Source organism: Triturus cristatus, chromosome 1_2 (genome assembly GCF_964204655.1).
Source record: "Triturus cristatus chromosome 1_2, aTriCri1.1, whole genome shotgun sequence".
Classification (NCBI taxonomy): domain Eukaryota; kingdom Metazoa; phylum Chordata; class Amphibia; order Caudata; family Salamandridae; genus Triturus; species Triturus cristatus.
The window spans coordinates 1,173,649,886-1,173,670,032 of NC_140580.1; the positions used below are offsets into that span (position 1 = coordinate 1,173,649,886).

Consider the following 20,147-nt stretch of genomic DNA (forward strand, 5'->3'; position numbering starts at 1 on the left):
TTTCTGCTAGAAAAAGGGTTCAACAAAAAGAAAACAAATTTGGAAAGTGATGTACTGCAGATTACATGGAAATCAGAGAGGACTTTGGAAGGAAAAGATGGGTTCTTGAAACAACCTTTCGGAAGTACTGGCGTACATTCACTAGAAGTGTAGATAATTCACGAGCTTTACAGAGGGTCACAGCAATGGCCAACCTGGGCAACTCCAAGGCAGCAACAACGTGAGGTCTATTGCTTCATGACCCAATGCCGTTCTTGTGCTACATAGAGCCAATGGAGACATAGCACAGACTCCTTGCTAAGGACCTTGATCAACATGAATACAAGCACACTATAAGGGAAATGCTACTTACCAGTATGCATCGGTTCTTGTAGAGCTGCAGATCTACACACTGTGCATAGATCACCATCTGGTGTTGGGCCCGGATGTTTGCAGTTGTTTTTCCTCTTGGAAAGTCTTTGGAAGTCACGAGGTATGTGACTCCTCCTTTGGATCGTATTGCGCATGGGCTTCGGCTCCATCCTCAGATTGTTTCTCGCCAGCAGGGAAATGATGGAGTGTAGTAATAAGCAGTGAAGATGCCCATGTGTGCTGTATCTAAATAAGATAAACGGTAGCCGGGGAGGCGGGTGGGCGTGTGTAGATCTGAAGCTCTACATGCCAAGAACAGATGTATACTGGTAAGTAGCATTTCCCGTTCTAGGCATACGAGCTGCAGATTACACACTGTGCATAGATTATATAGCAGTACTCGCTCCTAGCGGCGACCACCAGTATCTGTTGCAGTCGTTTGAAATAATATTTTGAGTACAGTCTGGCCCACACTAGCTTGTTGCTTAGTTTGCACATCTACACAATAGTGTTTGGTGAAAGTGTGTGGTGTAGACCAGATAGCTGCTCTGCAGATGATATCTAGGGGAATGTTCCCTAAAAATGCCATGGAAGACCCTATCTTGCGTGTAGAGTGGGCTTTAGGGGGAACAGGGAGCATACGTTTGGCTTTGTGGTAGCAAATCTGTATGCATTTGACAATCCACCTAGCTATCCCAGATTTGGGGATGGGGTTGCCTTTGTGTGGTGGTGAGAAAGACACGAACAGTTGTTTGGTCTGACGAAAGGGTTGTGTTCTCTCGATGTAGTAGAGTAAGGCTCGTTTGACATCTAGTGTGTGAAGAGCTCTTTCTGCAATGGTCTGTGGCTGCGAGAAGAATACGGGTAGTTCCACAGATTGGTTAAGATGAAAGGGAGAAATGACTTTAGGGAGGAGTTTTGGGTTAGTACGGAGAACAACTTTGTTATGGTGCATTTGCAGAAAGGGTTCTTGAATGGCGAGTGCTTGTATCTCACTGACCCTTCTGAGGGAAGTAATGGCTACAAGAAAAGCAGTTTTCCATGTTAGGAATTGAAGTTCACATTTGTGTAGAGGTTCAAATGGAGGCCCCATTAGACTCGTGAGAACGATGTTTAGGTTCCACACAGGTGAGGGTGGAACTCTGGGGGGAATTATTCTTTTGAGGCCTTCCATGAAGGCTTTTATGGCAGGTACTCTCAAGAGTGATAGATGTTGCCTGTTTTGTAGATAAGCTGCTATGGCCGCAAGGTGCAGTCTAATAGACGTGTAGGCTAGGTTGCATCTTTGTAGGTGTAGTAAATAGCCTATGATGTGTTGAATGGACACATCTAGGGGACTGAAGTTATTGTTGTGACAATAGATCACAAAAAGTTTCCACTTGGCTGCATAGCAAGCTCTAGTGGTAGGTCGTCTAGCTTCTCTAAGGACGTTGATACAGTCAGGGGGAAGATTTAGATAACCGAATTCTAGGATTTCAGGAGCCAGATCGCAAGATTGAGCTGAGCTGGGTCCGGGTGCCTGATCTCTCCATGGTTCTGGGTTAAGAGGCATGGAGAGAGGTGTAACTTTTGGTGCGGTACTACAGATAGTTCCAGCAGTGTGGTGTACCCCGGTTGTCTGGCCCAAGTTGGAGCTACTAGGATGAGAGTGAGGGAGTGTTGCTGTAGTTTGCGCACCACTAATAGAATTAGTGGGAGAGGCGGAAAGGCGTACGCAAATCTGCCTGACCAGTTCATCCATATCGCATTGCCTTTGGACAATGGGTGTGGATACCTGGCGGCGAAGCTTGGGCATTTGGCGTTTTTGTGGGTGGCGAAGAGGTCGATCTGTGGATGCCCCCACATTTGAAAGTACTGGTGAAGAACTTGTGGATGGAGTTCCCACTCGTGGAGCTGTTGTGTTTGTCTGCTCAGCAGATCGGCCATAGTGTTTTGGACTCCTGGGACATGTTGGGCTAGGAGAAAGATTTTTTGGGGAATGGCCCATCTCCATATGCTCTGTGCTAGCTGAGAGAGCTGCGGAGAGTGTGTGCCACCTTGTTTTTGTATATAGTACATGGCTGTCATGTTGTCCGTGCGTACTAAGACGGCCTTGCCTGAGACATGTGTTTGAAAGGCCTTTAGGGCTAAGAATATGGCTAGTAACTCCAGATGGTTCATGTGGAGTAACTTTTGTTGAGGTTTCCACCTGCCCTGCATTGTGTGATGTTGTAGGTGAGCTCCCCAGCCGGAGAGCGAGGCTTCCGCTGTCAGTACTATCTGAGGAACCGGTTCCAGGAACGGTCGCCCTTTGGAAAGGTTTTTGGTGGTCCACCACTGCAGAGAGCGATGGGCACGACCGTCTACCAACACCAGATCTGTCAATTGACCCTTGGCCTGGTTCCATTGGCGCGCTAAGCACTCTTGGAGAGGACGCATTGGCAGTCTTGCGTGAGGTACTATGAATATGCAAGAGGCCATCATTCCTATAAGTTGCATGAACACTCGAGCTGGAAGAGGGTGTTCCGGTTAAACTTTAGCGCGTAGAGCCTGAATGCTTGCTATCCTGGCAGGACTGGGATAGGCTAGCGCTTTTGAGGTGTCTATGGTGGCACCGAGGTATTGTTTTACGTGGGACGGTTGCAGATGGGACTTGGTGTGGTTTACTGTGAATCCCAGTTCGTGAAGTAGTTGGATAGTGGTGTGTGTGTGTGTTGTACACATTGGTTGTATGAGCTGGCTTCTATGAGCCAGTCGTCTAGGTATGGGAAGACGTGGATGTGTTGTCTTCGCAGGTGTGCTGCCACTACCGCTAGGCACTTGGTAAACACCTGTGGTGCTGTGGTGACTCCGAATGGGAGTACTTTGAATTGATAGTGTGACCGTCCACTACAAATCTGAGAAACTTCCTGTGAGCTTTGTGAACGGGAATGTGGAAATAGGCGTCCTTGAGGTCTAGGGTGGCAAGGAAGTCGTTCTGGGAGAGTAGGAGGAAGTACCTGCTGGAGTGTGACCATGTGGAAATGATCCAAGTGTATGTAGTGGTTTAGGGGTCTGAGGTTCAGGATGGGCCTTAGAGTGTCGTCCCTTTTCGGTATGAGAAAATATAGGGAGTAAACTCCTGTGTTTTCTTGGTGGGCAGGAACTGGTTCTATTGCACTTTTTTGTAGGAGGGAGATTACCTCCTGCTTTAGAAGTGACAAATGTTCCTGTGACATTGGGCGCTGTTTGGGTGGAATGTTTGGGGGGGGGGGGGGGGGGTAGATGTTAGTTCGAGGCAGTAGCCTGACCGAATTATCTGTGTCACCCATCTGTCTGAGGTGATGGTAGTCCAGACAGGAAGGAAATTGTGGAGTCTGCCCCGACCGGAGTGGGATGGTCTGGGGGGAGTGGAGGGAAGTCATTGGGCAGGGGAGGAGGCAGAGCGGGAGGTGTTAGTTTTGCCTCTGCCTTTATTGTTGTTACCCCTGTAGCCGCCTCTATGGTAACCCCTAGTGAAGGTGGATTGGGTAGGGGCCTTATAGGAAGTGGAGGCGCTGTCGGAGGAGTAGCCTCTGGGAGTTGCTTCTAAATGAAGTGCGGCGAAAGGAGCGCCTGGGAGCTTGCGACTGCAAGGCTCCCATAGATTTTGCCGTGTCTGTGTCCTTTTTCATTTTTTCAAGGGCAACGTCGACATTGGGGCCAAACAGATGTTGCTCGTCAAAGGGGTGGTTGAGGATGGAACTCTGCACCTCGGGTTTGAAACCTGAAAATCGTAGCCAGGCATGCATATGTAGGAGGACGCTGGTGTTAATTGCTCTAGAGGCAGTGTCGGCTACATCGGGGCGCAAAAGAATGGAGGTGTGGGTTTTACCCTCCTGGATTAGCTTGTTGGCCCTATTCTTGTATTTGTCAGGGAGGTGTTGCATTATGGCTTCCAGTTCATCATAATGTGCCCTGTCATATCTTGCTAAAAGCGCTTGGATGTTTGCAATGCGCCATATGTTGGCAGCCTGGGATGCAGTTCGCTTGCCATAGGCATCCAGGAGTTTGGACTCCTTATCGGGTGGTGGAGCCTCACCTGATGCCTGGGAGTTTGCATGCTTCCTCGCATTGGAGACTACTAGGGAGTCTAGTGGTGCGGGGCCTCTGATGTAGGTGGGGTCTGTAGGGGCTGCCTTATACTTTCTCAATGCGAGGGTTGATGACCCTGGCCCTGACCGGGTCTTTAAAGACCTCCGGTGCGTGCTTAATAACTCCTTTAAGCATGGGCAGAATGGAAGTGGCCCTCTGTGTAGTGTCAAAAGTATCTAGGAGGAAGTCCTCCTCCACTGGGTCTGTATGGACATCAACTCCGTGGTAGTGTGCAGCCCTATGGAGCAGTTGGTTAAACCCCATTGTGTCTTTGGGGAGGGGGGGGGGGGGGGGGGGGGGGGAAGGGTCTTGAAGGGTAAAGGTCGTCCTGCGGGAATGTTAGGGACGTCTGGGATGTTGTAGTCGTCCCATGGGTCTGGGGAGCCTGTAGGAGTGGGGTCCCCTGTGGGCTGGTCATGCGGCCCGTCTCCTGTGTCGTTGTAGACGTCGTCCTCATCCTCATCAGGAGAGGGTGTGGAAGAATGATGAGGTGGGAAGGAGGAGGAGGAGGAGGAGGAGGAGGAGGAGGAGGAGGAGGAGGAGGAGGAGGAGAAGGAGGAGGAGGAGGAGGTGGAGGAGGAGGAGGAGGAGGAGGAGGAGGAGGAGGAGAAGAAGGCAGTCTCAAAGGGGAGGTAGCAAAGTCTCTTCTCTTTGGAGGTGGAGCTGGGACAGGCTTGTCCAGCGGTCTCTTTTTGATACCGAGCATCAAATGTATGACACCCCCCGCGCCGCACGGCCACCAGCTGCTGCGTGTGCCTCCCCGCCTGTCTGCCTTGCTGCCCCGGCCGCCGCCGTGTGACCACGCCCCCTGCCACCGAGCGGCGTGGGCTCCGTGTAGCGCTGAGCTCGCCTGTCCTGCAGGCTCCTATTCCCCGCTTTCTCGACGTGTGCCCCTTTGTATTTTGTAATTATTGTGTTTGTGATATTGTAATTTCTGCCTGATTACGCGTTTGCCTGTTTTCCTCCGTCTCTTCCCTACCCGCTCCCCGCCACCGCCGCTAACCCCGCCCCTTTTTTCTTTCTGTACCCTCCCCGCTCCCGCCTCCCAGCTGCTCCGCCCCCCTCGCACTTGGCCATATATGGCGACCGTGCGACGCAGGTGAGTGTGACCTAGCTTAGGACACCCCCGCGCCGCACGGCCACCAGCTGCTGCGTGTGCCTCCCCGCCTGTCTGCCTCGCTGCCCCGGCCGCCGCCGTGTGACCACGCCCCCTGCCACCGAGCGGCGTGGGCTCCGTGTAGCGCTGAGCTCGCCTGTCCTGCAGGCTCCTATTCCCCGCTTTCTCGACGTGTGCCCCTTTGTATTTTGTAATTATTGTGTTTGTGATATTGTAATTTCTGCCTGATTGCGCGTTTGCCTGTTTCCCTCCGTCTCTTCCCTACCCGCTCCCCGCCACCGCCGCTAACCCCGCCCCTTTTTTCTTTCTGTACCCTCCCCGCTCCCGCCTCCCAGCTGCTCCGCCCCCCTCGCACTTGGCCATATATGGCGACCGTGCGACGCAGGTGAGTGTGACCTAGCTTAGGACACCCCCGCGCCGCACGGCCACCAGCTGCTGCGTGTGCCTCCCCGCCTGTCTGCCTCGCTGCCCCGGCCGCCGCCGTGTGACCACGCCCCCTGCCACCGAGCGGCGTGGGCTCCGTGTAGCGCTGAGCTCGCCTGTCCTGCAGGCTCCTATTCCCCGCTTTCTCGACGTGTGCCCCTTTGCATTTTGTTATTGTGTTTGTGATATTGTAATTTCTGCCTGATTGCGCGTTTGCCTGTTTTCCTCCGTCTCTTCCCTACCCGCTCCCCGCTTCCCGCCACCGCCGCTAACCCCGCCCCTTTTTTCTTTCTGTACCCTCCCCGCTCACGCCTCCCAGCTGCTCCGCCCCCCTCACACTTCGCCATATATGGCGACCGGGCGAACGCGCAGCGGTCACGCGCAGCGGGCGCGCCGATTGTGCGCCGAAGGCGCGCCAAAGGTAAGCCCGTCTGCGCCCGTCCGCGCCTGGACCGCGCCCAGTGCCAGGACCCCTGGCCCTCGAGGACCCCTGCCCACCCGCCGGACGTACACCGCCGCCACCCTCAACACCGGCCGAATCCCAGGATGCTACCGAGCCACCCCGAGACGCACCCACGGACCCTTCAGCTGCCACGCCTGCAAGTTCACCTGCATCCGGACCTGCCTCGCACCAGCACCCGCCAAGCCGAACACCAGCAGCAACCACCTCAAGTGCATCCTGCTCAACACCCGCTCCGTCCACAGACACGCCATCGAACTCTGGAACCTCCTCGACACCACAGCCCCCGACGTTGCCTTCCTCACGGAAACCTGGATGAACGACTCCTCAGCGCCCGACATCGCCATCCCAGAGGGCTACAAGATCACCCGGAGGGACCGCACCGCCAACCAGATGGGAGGAGGCATCGCCATCATCCACAGGGACACCATCCGCATCACGACCAACACCGACGACACCCTGACCACCGCCGAACACCTGCACTTCCAGATCCACACCGACCCAAAGACCACCCTCAGAGGCACCCTGATCTACCGACCCCCGGGACCACGCACACAATTCAGTGAGGACATCGCCGACTTCGTCTGCCCGCATGCCCTCCCCTCCGCTGACTACATCCTCCTGGGGGGCCTCAACTTCCACCTGGAGAACAACAGCGACCGCAACACCATCACCCTGCTCGACAACCTCGCCAACCTCGGACTCGAGCAGCTGGTATCCACCCCCACCCACCTCGCCGGACACACACTCGACGCCGTCTTCTCATCCAGCAAAGACATCGCCTTCAGCCACGCCACATGACTCCACTGGACAGACCACAGCTGCGTCCACTTCACCTTCAGAAGAACGACGATCCACCACCACCAGCAACAGGTTGCCCGAAGAAGCTGGAACAAGATCACAGCCGACCAGCTCGCCGCTTCCCTGAGCCAGCACCCTCCTGCCAGCTCAGCGAACCCCAGCCAGGCCGCGACAACCTCACGAAGTGGATCAGCAACTGCGCGGACGAACTCGCCCCTCTGAGGACCCCGCCCAGCAGACCCGGCAGCAAGAAAGCCCCATGGTTCACCGACGAACTCAAGAGCTCCAAGAAGAACTGCCGAGCCCTCAAGAAAGTCTGGAGAAGGGAACCAACACCGGACAACATGAACGCCCTCAAGCTTGCCACCCGGAAGCACCACCAACTGATCCGCGCCACCAAGATAACTGCTTTCAAGGACCGGCTGGACAACAACGCACACAACTGCAAGGAACTCTTCAACATCGTAAAAGAGCTCTCCAACCCCAACGCCGGAAACAACGACATCACCCCATCGCAAGACCTCTGCAACTCCCTCGCCTCCTACTTCCACAACAAGATCGCGGACATACACAACAGCTTCAGCATTCAACCGACGCACGCCACGACCGCAGCAACACCGCCCACCACCACCCTCCGCGCCTGGACTCCGATCAGCACCGAAGATACCATCCGCATGATGAACTCCATCCACTCCGGATCTCCGACCGACCCCTGCCCTCACCACGTCTTCAACATGGCCGACGCTGTCAGCGCACCCCACCTGCGGGACATCATCAACACCTCCTTCGACACCGCCACCTTCCCGGAGAGCTGGAAACACGCCGAACTCAGCGCTCTACTCAAGAAACCAACACCCGACCCCACCGACCTCAAGAATTACCGCCCCATCTCGCTCCTCCCGTTTCCAGCTAAAGTCATCAAGACCGTCAACAAACAGCTGGCCGCCTTCCTCGAGACGAATGGATCCCTCGACCCCTCACAGTCTGGCTTCCGAGCCAACCACAGCACCGAGACCGCCCTCATCGCTGCCACCGATGACATCCGAGCCCTGATGGACAACGGAGAAACAGCGGCCCTCATCCTCCTAGACCTCTCCGCGGCATTCGACACTGTCTGCCACCGCACCCTAGTGCAGCGCCTCAGCAACGTCGGAATCCAGGAGAAGGCACTGGAATGGATCATCTCCTTCCTCGACGGAAGAACACAGAGAGTCCGCCTACCACCGTACAAGTCACAGGCCACCGAAGTCATCTGCGGCGTCCCTCAAGGATCCTCGCTGAGCCCCACCCTCTTCAACGTCTACATGAGCCCCCTCGCGGCCATCGCACGCCAACACAACCTCAACATCATCTCCTACGCCGACACCCAGCTGATCCTCTCCCTGACCAACGACCCCGCCGCCGCCAGAGCCAACCTTCACGAAGGGATGAAAGATGTAGCCGAGTGGATGACGACCAGCCGCCTGAAACTGAACTCAGACAAGACGGAGGTCCTCATCCTGGGCTCCTCGCCCTCCGCCTGGGACGACTCCTGGTGGCCCCCCGCCCTGGGCACCGCACCCAAACCGACGGACCACGCACGCAACCTGGGCTTCATCCTGGACTCTTCCCTCTCCATGACCAGACAAGTCAACGCCGTCTCCTCGTCGTGCTTCAACATCCTGCGCATGCTACGGAAGATCTTCCGGTGGATCCCCACCGAGACCAGGAAGACTGTCACCCAGGCCCTCGTCACCAGCCGACTGGACTACGGCAACGCCCTCTACGCCGGAACCACCGCCAAGCTCCAGAAGAGACTCCAACGGATCCAGAACGCCTCAGCCAGACTCATCCTCGACATCCCACGTAACAGCCACATCTCCGGACATCTGAGAGACCTGCATTGGCTCCCCGTCAACAAAAGAATCACCTTCCGTCTCCTCACCCACGCACACAAAGCCCTACACGATCAAGGCCCGAGCTACCTCAACAACCGCATCAACTTCTACGCTCCCAAACGCCACCTCCGATCAGCCAGCCACGCCCTCGCCGCCGTCCCCCGCATCCAAAGAGCGACAACAGGAGGAAGGTCCTTCTCCTACCTGGCCGCCAAGACCTGGAACTCCCTCCCTCCCGACCTGCGCCTGACCCAAGACCACCTCTCCTTCAGGAAGAAGCTCAAGACCTGGCTGTTCGAGCAGTAACGGCACCCCCCTCCCCCCCAAGCGCCTTGAGACCCTACGGGTAAGTAGTGCGCTCTATAAATGTCTTTGATTGATTGATTGGTTTTAGGGTCCTTCACAAGTGTCTTTTTGTAGTGGATCAGGCTGAAATAGTTCATCTGGGGGGGGTCGATCCTTTGGTGCCGGATGTGTCAGAGCCGTAGGTTTCTTAGGCTTCGATTCGGCATCAGTTTGTTGTTTTGAACCGTGGGGCTTTGAAATGTCTGTTTGTTTCCTCGGTTCCGAGGTGACTTTCGGCTTCGAGGTGTGCGTTTCGAGGGCCTTTGGTTTTTTGCCCTTTTCGGTATGCTGCTCTTCCGGAACATCGACGCCTTCTCCGAAGATGTCGTTGGGGATGGAAGTCGATGAGAGAGCCATTGTTATCCTCGCTCGTCGGTCCCGAATAGTCTTCTTCGAATGGAAGGATTTGCAAGCCGGACAGTCTCTTGCCTCGTGTTCTGGGGAGAGGCAGAGGTTGCACACCTCATGTGGGTGTGGGGAAACTTCGACCCACATCGAGGACACTTTTTGAATGGCGTCCTTTCTATCAGCCAGGACAGGAGGCCAGGTAGGCCCAAAGGCCTTAGTCGACGACCGGAATCTAAGCCTTAGAATGATGAGTCGCGTTGAGTGTGGAGATCGCGATCGAAACAATACCGCGGAAAGGGAAAGGATTGCGCGCTGATCAGAAGAACTGAAAACGGTTCGGAACCGGAGCGCGAAGAACACATCCAAGCCAGATAGCGGAAAAAAAACAATCTAAGGATGGAGCCGAAGCCCATGCGCAATACGATCCAAAGGAGGAGTCGCATACCTCATGACTTCCAAAGACTTTCCAAGAGGAAAAACAACTGCAAACATCCGGGCCCAACACCAGATGGCGATCTATGCACAGTGTGTAATCTGCAGCTCATATGCCTCGAACACAACATTAGAAGATTATCATTATTGGGAATAAAATGTAATCAATACACAACATAAGAAGATGGGATGTGGAGGCAAGCGGAATAACGCATGAAACAGAATTAGAAAGGAAAGGACAATCTTGAACTGGGCTCTTTTCTTTTTCTCATTTTGCCACAGGGGAACTTTTCGGATGGTGAAGGCAGATCTTCTGTGGACATTTTTTTTACAAACAAGTTCTGCCACAAAAAATGATGGAGTAAAATACCACACCAAAAGTTGTTTAATGGTGTGTAGTTCTGAGTCAATAGTACACAAAGTAGGTGAGTAAGAGCAAAAGAGCAGAACCCTTAAGTTTGGACACTGCCTGAATTCCAGGGGAAGATAAACTTCTCAAGTAGTGTCCTCGGTCACTGCTGGGCTAGCCCGAGGACGAAAAGCACATTTCACTCTTACAAAGGATTTACTGACCATGGTCATTACTAAGGTTGAAAGCAGCCGCCTCTTCATAGTCCGTATTATTTTGTTTTATTGGCTCTCTGAAAGGAAGGAAATGTGCCTCGAGACTGGCAGGTAGTTTTTTGTTTAAAATATGATACTCTCTAGTAAGGTGTTCTGGGATCTCACACACAGGCTGAGCGATTAATTGACCATCTCACACTGAAGAACGTGCAGCAACACAGAGTATCTCACCCACATTCATGCTGATACAGTAGAAGCAGTGATACAAAAAATATGCAATAATTATACTATTTTGCCTCATCTGAGGCCTTACTACTTGAACTTTAAAAATACATTACAAATTGGTACGTTTCTTAGGTGAATATACGTTACCTGAATTGTTTACTTAATACACTTAAATTAAAGTGATATTTTCACATCCCCAACCGGACCGAAGTGCAGAAAGGAGACAGACATACACAAGCACTTTTAGACAGACAGGCGTGGATGGGTGATGTGAAGATATTATAGACTGAGTACATCAAAGCAGGACAGGACAGTGTGCAGACACTGAAACACTCTCAGTCAGGGGTGGCAGAGTGATGAGAAGACCCTGTACTGAGAGTATGAATCAAAAAAGAGACACTACACTTTGAAAAAGAGTCATGGCCAGAATGGGTCCTGTCTAGGCTCTGTGCACAAGTCATGGCGATATGGACACTGTGAAACCATTGCAGTCTTGCTGCGCACATGTTGTGCTAGATAGTCACGGCATGGGGCAACGATGTAAAACAAGAGTACACAGTCATTGCTAGCAAGGGTGATATGCAGACACTGTATACTGTGCTACGCACCACTGGCATTGAACTCTTGTAGGCAACCAAGACAGAACACATTGTAGTAATGTGCACACAGATATGCACCTTGTTTCCTCACATCGAGAAATACAGAATGGACCGTCACGTGTTGAAGTACAAAAGTCTCCCATTAACAGCATTAAAGAAGGGTCTCACCTTAAATACAGGAAAAGGAAGGCGTAGACGGAGAAGAACCACATGAACTGGGAATGACTGGAGGGCAGGCCATATTCCGTGGTGACCGTGGTGTGGGCTCCTAAGAGAGAGAACACGGCGCACAGCTGGTTGAACCGTTTCAGCAGCCCACCTGGAGCGCTACAGGAAAGCCAAGGTTAAAGCTAAAGCTATCTACTGCAACTAAAATGCAGACCCTGCATCCACAAATACTGCTCCATGAAGCCACCTCAGACATACAAGCCCACATTCAGGCTCAGAAAGAAGCACCTTAGATGAGGAGCACCCCAATCCTCTACTCCGACACCCGCCCACCCTATGCTCCTAACGAGTCCACACCTTAAACAGAAACAACCTTATATGTAGGCAAAATCATCCCACCCAGTGTTCCACTTAGACACACCTCGTACAGCACATAGAAGAACCACATGCAGAAATCACTCTAGTGTCTCAGACAGACAGCAAGCTCAGGCATCAACCCCAGAATTTTACCAGGACAGCAACTCTGATGGCACATGCCTCAACTCCACCAAAACAGAACCTTGGACATCACTATTGAGCCTTCCATTAAGGAAACAAGGATGAGACGGCCCAAACGCATTTCACGTAGACAAGACTTTTATATATTACAGGCAAAGGAATTCTTCTTCAGGAGGTTTCATTGGTCCCCCTTTTGCAAACACTTGCGTACTCCGGAGAACTGTTTACTACTACTTTTCATGAAACCACTTTTAGCAATTCTCCTTCATGTTCAATCTGCTCCCTTTCATTCACTGGGATACAACGGGCCTCGTTCATAATTCCCCAAACCCCACTCCTCTTGGGATCATTCCAGAAGTTTACTTTGCTCCAAACAATGGCTCAGTGTCATGCCCGAAGGAATTTCATCGATAACCCACGGGTGACATTGGAAGACAACTTGACATTTGTACCACAAATCAATGCCACCACCAAGACTGCCTTATACCATGTAGAACACTCATGGGAGTGAGAAACCTACTCCTAACTATTCTCCACAATGTTACTCTGTTCTTAGAAAAAGGCTTATTCAACCAAAGAACTGGAACATTAAGCGGCAACGGCATACACAGAACTATGCTGCACGTCTTGCCTTCCACCTGAAGCAGTAAGCTCATAACCACTGTGCAATGAAGACCGGACACTAACGGACTACCGAAGAAAGAAAGCATGGAATCAAAAGTGCACATCAAGTCCTCAGTGAAGTACTCTAACCTAACCAGGGGGCCTGAATGCCATTGACGAACCTACATAATATGCTGGACTTCCATTAGTAAAAGAACAAACGCAAGTTGGCAGATGTTTACAAGGCTTGCATCTCTGAAACTCCTTTTTCACGTGTCATCCGCCTCAATGTCTGAAATGGAGGCGAGAACTGAGGACTAAATTCTACTCCAAACAATCTTTGGCTGGGGGCTATTCTGTGGAACTACCTCACCTTACTCCATGCCTTACACAAGCACAAGCACTGCAAGTGATCAACTTTATAATCTATGTTTATCCACCCCCCCTTAAAGATATCCCATCTGATGGACTCCCCTCCGTCAACTACTCCTATTCCTGCTCTAAGGGGCCCTATGTCTGCATACTCCTCTTACAAGTTGAACTCCACTAGACCAGGATTATACACTCTTAATTCGGGACTTTGCCAGTTTCTTATTTCAAGCGCTCCTGTGCTGCCCATCACCTTCAACGACTAAGACATGTTCCACAACACAAATGGTTAGCCTGTAACGATACGGATTTATCATTTAATCCTCAGTCACAGTGCGCTGTACAGTGAATGATACTTTAGTGTAAAAGCCTAGGACTGACCGATTTCAAGCATCTTTAACGTTTCAACCAATATAACATGGCAGTAGCTTAAATTAACAGCACATATGTCTATAAAGTCTCGGTATGGCAATCCAAGAAAGTATCAGTAAAACATCCTCACAATGCAACAGTCTCATTCTAAGGAGAAGCCATGTTTTCACTGCTTAGATTGGATTTGAGAAGAAAGGACACAAGAAACAATTTGGGTTGAATATGAATATTGCATATTAATTTTGGAAGTTCTGATGGACATCTAACTGTAGTAGAATATACTGTATTGTTTAGGGTTCGGTGCTTGTGCTGGACTCTAACATTCTTTTGTAGCTAGAGTCATCACCAGTAGAAAAGCCAGATGCCACGCTATAGGACGAGGGTTCAACTTCTGTTGAAGTTCAAATCGAGGGCCACATCAGCTTGAACAAGGTTATAGTCAACTTCTAAAGAGGGAGAGGCTTCTCTGACCGAAGGAACTTTTTTTTGTAAATAAAATGTTTTACTGTAATTCATTTAGACAACAGGTCACGTATAATTACGAATAGACAATTCAAGGTAATGGGTGAAAAGACTCCGCCACAGGCAACTGCGCTGGCTGAACTCCAGTCAATCATTTTCCGCCCACTATGCCATTCCAAAGAACAGCCATATGTAAATCAGCACTGATTCTATGTCGAGACCGCTTGTATCACCCACAAAGCCCTTTACACACATAACCCTAACTATCTGGAGAATAAACATTCAAAAGCTGGAAGAGCCGGACCTCTAAGGAGCTCCAACTCACTTCTTCTCGTACCTCCCAAACTGAAAAAGAAATCCACCCAGACACGCTCATTTTCTGGAAATGCTCCCAGGATCTGTAACTCTATCCGGAGACACCTGCACTGCTACCGCTCTTTTTCCAGCTTCAAACTGGACCTTGAACACCTACTGTTCAACAAATACTTTAACACACACCCTAACTGAGCTAGGTTCCCAAACCTTACGCACATTCTGTCTTGACCTGGTGCAGCGGTAAAAAAATCTCAGCTGTCTACTAAGTCTTGTACTCTTTTAGCTCATGCTGTTCCTATGTGTGAGGGCCAGCAACTTTCTTTGTCTATATTTATGCATGTACTTCATGGTTATGATTTCGCATTATATGTAAAGCGCTCGGATACCTTCTGGTCTAGTGAGCGCTATAAAAAAAAAATTATAAATAAACGTCAGGACCAGAGACTACGAATTATTTATCTCTTCCTTTACTATTGAAAATTACAGAAGCCAATCCAAACACAGAACATAAATATAACAGTAGAACAACTACATTTTACAAAAGGCACAACACAGCCCCAACATCATCCGCCTCCACCAATCAGGGCCCACCAGCCCCAATAAGACTCCATAGTCCAGCCACAGGTAAGTGCTAGTTGAATTCTTTTGACCTCTCTGGCCTGGGCCCGTCAAGCGTGATGCTCTTAGCGGTGACCCCTGGCTCATTAAATTGTAGGATTGTCACTGAAAACCAGTCTTTTCAATTTTATTACGGTTCACTTTATCGGCGGAGCAAGCAGAGCTGAAGCAGGAGGACACGCCCTTCAGAAGTTTATCCTCTTTTCGTGGTTGGTCCCCCGCATGCGCAGTACACCCATTCTAGATTTCTCCGGTGCGCACCAGGAAAAACATTTTCCCTTCGCCACGCGGCTCAGTGCAGCGTTCCTCTGCCGAAGGGGGTGGTAAACAGATTAAAGGGCTCTGCCTTAGGGATACAGGCAGCTTCCTCTTCATTGTGCCGATCCTGCGGTTGGGGGGGGGGGGGATTACTTTCCCTGTTACATCACCTGTTTGGGGCTGCCCCCTCCCACTCAGACTCTCTTCTTTGAAGGCCAGGACTCGGTGCATTGCACAATTATGGCTCACTACATCCCTGAAGAGTAATAGAACTATGTGGCATATGGGGTTGCTCCTTACGAAGAAAGCCTTGGATAACTATACAAGAGTCTGTAAACCTTGCACTAGCACTGTGCCCTTTCACCAAACTTTTAAAAGCGCTATGCCTGAACAGAATTGGGTACAGAAAACTCAGTGGATTCCCTTTTCCTGGATGTTAGGTTGGTGGACCTCTCCCCCTCCCCAACCGGAGACTTCCACTTGGAATCACTTGGAGTCTCTTCAGAGGAGAACTCCTCCCGCCTTACTAGACAAAGGCTATGGTGCCTCTTCAGTGCCAGGACCTTCTGGGGCATTACCCGTCCCTTGATTATTCATCTCACTCTTCTAGATCTAATCAGTCCAAGGAGGACCTACAGCCCAGGACTTTAAAACGAAAGAGAAAGTCTATCTGGTGGAGGCACCTACTAGGTCACAAGCCAGGTTGTTAGATTTTGAGCCAGATGATACTACACACCTGGACTCGACTGAGTGGACCCCCCAGTCCGGAGGTAGCAGACTATGTTCAATCCTATCTACGGAAGGTTTTGAGAGGGAGGTCCATGCAAAACTCTGTTCCAAATGCCCTAGGCCTGTACTTGGGGGCAAGGTCGCAGACACCTCCGACCTTGATCACAACCTGACAGCTTTGCTGAAAAAAAACTCCTGTGATCCTAAGAAAGGGATTGACAGCCTGGCACATTTGTAAAGAAAAGCTTCTGGATCCGTCGGGTCCAATAACAAAAATTCTGGAAATGGCGGTTCAGGCCAAAGAAACAAATGTTCCCGTTGACTCAGATATTTTACTGGGGTGGTCCCAGAGAGCGGTTTGCCTTCTCTGCACTGAATGAAAATATTTCTGAAACACACAGCTTCTACGGGAGTGCCCCAGCACGAAGGTAAACGACCAGACAAGAAACATCATCCACCCGACAATTTGAACAAATGAGGTTAATTGCTTCTGAAAAATGGTTTTGTCTGGAATGCATCCGAGTTGTAAGGGAAGCTCATTCCAGTGCTTGTCTGCCAAAACAAAACAGGCCAAGCCACCCAGCTTCTTACACTTGGTGTGTGGGATAACTAATAGTCGGGGGCAGACTCTGAACGGAAGGTTCTTCGTGGGCTGTATTCATGTAGTTTAACAAGTGTTTTGCACCAACCTTGAAATAAGCTCGGTGCGCCATGACCTAGGCTTTAAAAATTCTCTTTTCTTTATCAGTGGCTAACGCAGTTTGTTCCGGTAATGTGATACCAAGGCATGTTTAGGGAGCTTAAACAAAAGTGGAATTGCCGTGTTCTGCACAGTTTGCAGCCGCTGTATTAAATCCGGGTTCCCCAAATAGAGAACATTGGCGTAGTCTAATCTGGAGAGAATTAGAGCCTGAACCACTGATTTCAGAGCTTCCCATGGTAGGAAATCCAAATATTTGCTCAGCATACAGAGTATCCAACAGGAGGCCTTAACCACTGCCGAAATCTGGGATTTAAAAGATAGGTGAACATCAAGGTGCACCCCTAGGTTCTTAGAAACCTCTGTTGGGGGAGGGGGTGGGACCCCGCACTTAAACAGCTTAAGCCATATGACTTGTTTTCGGTGGTCAAAAAATAACCCAGCCATTTTAAGGGCGTCCCCTCCACCCCAATCAAAGCTAGGTGCTGCAACAGGATCTCATGTGAGCGTTTCAAACGCTGTGGAGAGATCTAACAAAATTAGGGCGGCATTGAAGCCCATTTGTGATGGGTGAAGATGATTGAAAATATCCCAAAAAGTAGATAATTGGGTGTTAATATTCTCAAGTAACTTTGAAACCCGAGGGTGCAGGCAAATGGGTCTAAAATTAGACAGGATTTCCAGGTCAGCGTTAGTTTTTTTTTTTTTTAAGGAGCAGGATAACATTTGCCCTTTCCCAAGAGTTAGGAACTACTACTGGTCGCAATGAGGCAGCAAAGAAATCCAGATAAATTGGACTTAAACTGCCCTCTATTTGCCTCAATGCCAATTGCCCCATTCCGCTGAGTGACGCAAATCATTACTGATGCGTACTGACCCCAAGTTGGCGGAATTAGCCATGTCGAAGCAGGCCCCCTGGCAAACTGTCTTCTCTTTGGTGACAGATTCGTAAAAGACCTAGGAAAATATGTGGCCACGTTTGAGGCTTTGGTTAATGCCCAAACCTTTCTAAAGGAAGTCTTCAACAGTGTACTTTTTGCGAAGGCTGGACGCTGCAAAGGTCTGTAGCTCCAAAAGAGAGGGGCAATGGCGAATGCTGGGCAACAAACCTTCCACCCCTCCAGAGCCAGGAGGGGGCGTTGTCATTTCTATAAGTACTATCGAGGAGGATTCCCCCGACTCCACTTTTACAGGTAAAGATTATTCACACTTATGATGTGGTCTTGGGGGACAGGATCAAGCATTTTCTCCACAATTGGGAAAAGATCACAAAGGAAGCATGGGTGTAGGAGACAGTTCAGGAATACAAAGTGTTTGGTCCGTCTTCAGCTTTTTGGTACTTTAAGTTGCTAAGGCCCATTGTGGAGTCCCTCAGGGAGAGAGCAGTACGCTTAATAATCTACTTAAACGACTTCATTATCATGGCTCAACAGAAAGACACAGTTCTCGATTTCTCTTGGACGGCCCAATTGCTCCAGGAGCTGGGATTTGTCACCAATGTTGCAAAATCTCTGTTGGTTCCCTCGGAGACCTTGGATTTCCTGAGTTTTATGTCAATTCGACTATAGCCCAGCTCAAACTCCCAGCCTTGAAGATTGCATCCATCAAGAAAGTTGAGGCGAGCATGGTTTTCCCCGACAATTTTCTGGAGTGTCCTAGCCAGGTTTGTGGGTCTTCTGGGCTCATCTGTTCAGACCATTTTTCCGAGACCCCTCCATTAATGAGCTCTATGACAACTCCAAATTCTTCACGTTAGCCTGACTGTGGGCTGTCCTCGTTTGAGCATGTGTATTTCACTTTTACCCTGCAATTACCTTATGCGCCACATTCATTGTTTCCAATTGCTTTTTATATACGCCTGATTCATTCTTTTTAACTACTGGAGTATTTGTACCCTGCAATTAGTTTTATATTGTGCCGCATTCACTGTTTGTAAGCTCTCGAGTAACTCACCTTTTTAAAGAACTCTGCCTGCACCTTGTAGGGATATCACACTCATTCCCTGGTCTGCCACGGCTTTTCAATTTGCCTACTGAGCAGAGGGAAATGAGCATTTGACTCACTTCTGGGGACTGCCACCGTGTAAGTCAGCTGGCTAGACTCATGTAGGAGATTACATATCAAATTCAGATGGCACATCAAAGGAAACCCAGTCTGTGCTCGGCCTGCGCCTTGCGCCAGAACCCCTGATAGTTTTGTCCGGGGTAAGGCCCCCGACTTGACCTATTCTAGAGAGCAGCTCCTAAGCCTGCAAAACTATGGCAACTCATTGAAATGTCTATCATTTACAGCATTAAATGAACTTCACCACAGCAATAACAGTAGCTGCCCCTCTTGTCGATTTAAAGCCAGTACCTCTGCTCTCATCCATAGCTCTGTCACTGCCTCTACCAAAAATTCATTCTGCCATCCCCCAGGGAAGTGAAGGTTTCCAGGAAGACAAATTAAATAGGATAACCGATTAATGCCAGGTCTCTAAGCATGAAGGGGAGTTCGCAGATGTTATGATGACAGATGATCCTGATTGGGTCATTTAAACAGAAACCCGGGCCCAAGAGTCGTCTGGTTACGACCTAGTGGATGCCATCCCCCCAGGCTTCACTATCCTCAGACTTGACAGGATAGTTAGAGTAGGGGGGAGGACTGGCAGTTATTTATAAAACTAATTACTCATGTCTCATGGAACCGTTTCAGAGTTTGCCCCCCTCCTGCGAAGTGCTATACTTTTCCATAAGAATAACACCCACCTGCTCTTTTGCTTGGGTCCTAGTCTATAGAGCTCCTGGACCTTGAACTGCCTTTGTATCAGTGTGCGCACCTAATGGAACCACACCTAGGGAAACAACCTCATGCTCCTACGTGATTTTAACTTCCATCTGGAAGCCAATATGTGCACAGACTCCCAGGCATTCAGGGACATACTGTGGACTCTCACAACTTGTCACACCACCCACACATGGAGCAGGCCATACTTTGGATGACATGTTCTCCAACGACTCCTCTTGCCTAAAGATACTCGAGGCCCAACCGCTATTCTGGTCCACCCACCATGCAGTTCCTTTCTCTCTTTCCTAGCCTCTCACACAAGAGGGTCGCAACAGTGGGAACTACAGAACGACTAAAATAATCCAGAAAGGATCTCCAAGAAACTCGATCTCAGGCCTTAAACAGCTGTAAAATGAATGAACATGAAGACATGGAAATAGCAGTTGTAGAGTTCTCCTCCTGGCTCCTTCGCTATCAATATTGTCCGTCGCCCCCATCAAGGAAACCTACACACGGAGGAAACTGCTACTTCACCATGGTTTTCTGAGGGGCTTAGACTCCTAAGACAGTCCTGTGAATGCAAAGAATGGGCTAAGAAAACCAGCCATGACCCTCAAGGAAAGGGCCATATACAAGTCTGCCATGGATAAATACA

General features: G+C 50.2%; 1 protein-coding gene across 1 annotated transcript in view; it reads right to left on the reverse strand.

Annotated features, from left to right (window-relative positions):
• Positions 1-20,147, reverse strand: part of DOLPP1 (dolichyldiphosphatase 1) — a 95,203-nt gene that overhangs the window by 16,768 nt on the left and 58,288 nt on the right. The window contains exon 4 of the mRNA XM_085614015.1: positions 11,803-11,902. Coding sequence (XP_085470141.1) covers positions 11,803-11,902 — 100 coding nt within the window. The remainder of the gene's footprint in view (positions 1-11,802; positions 11,903-20,147) is intronic.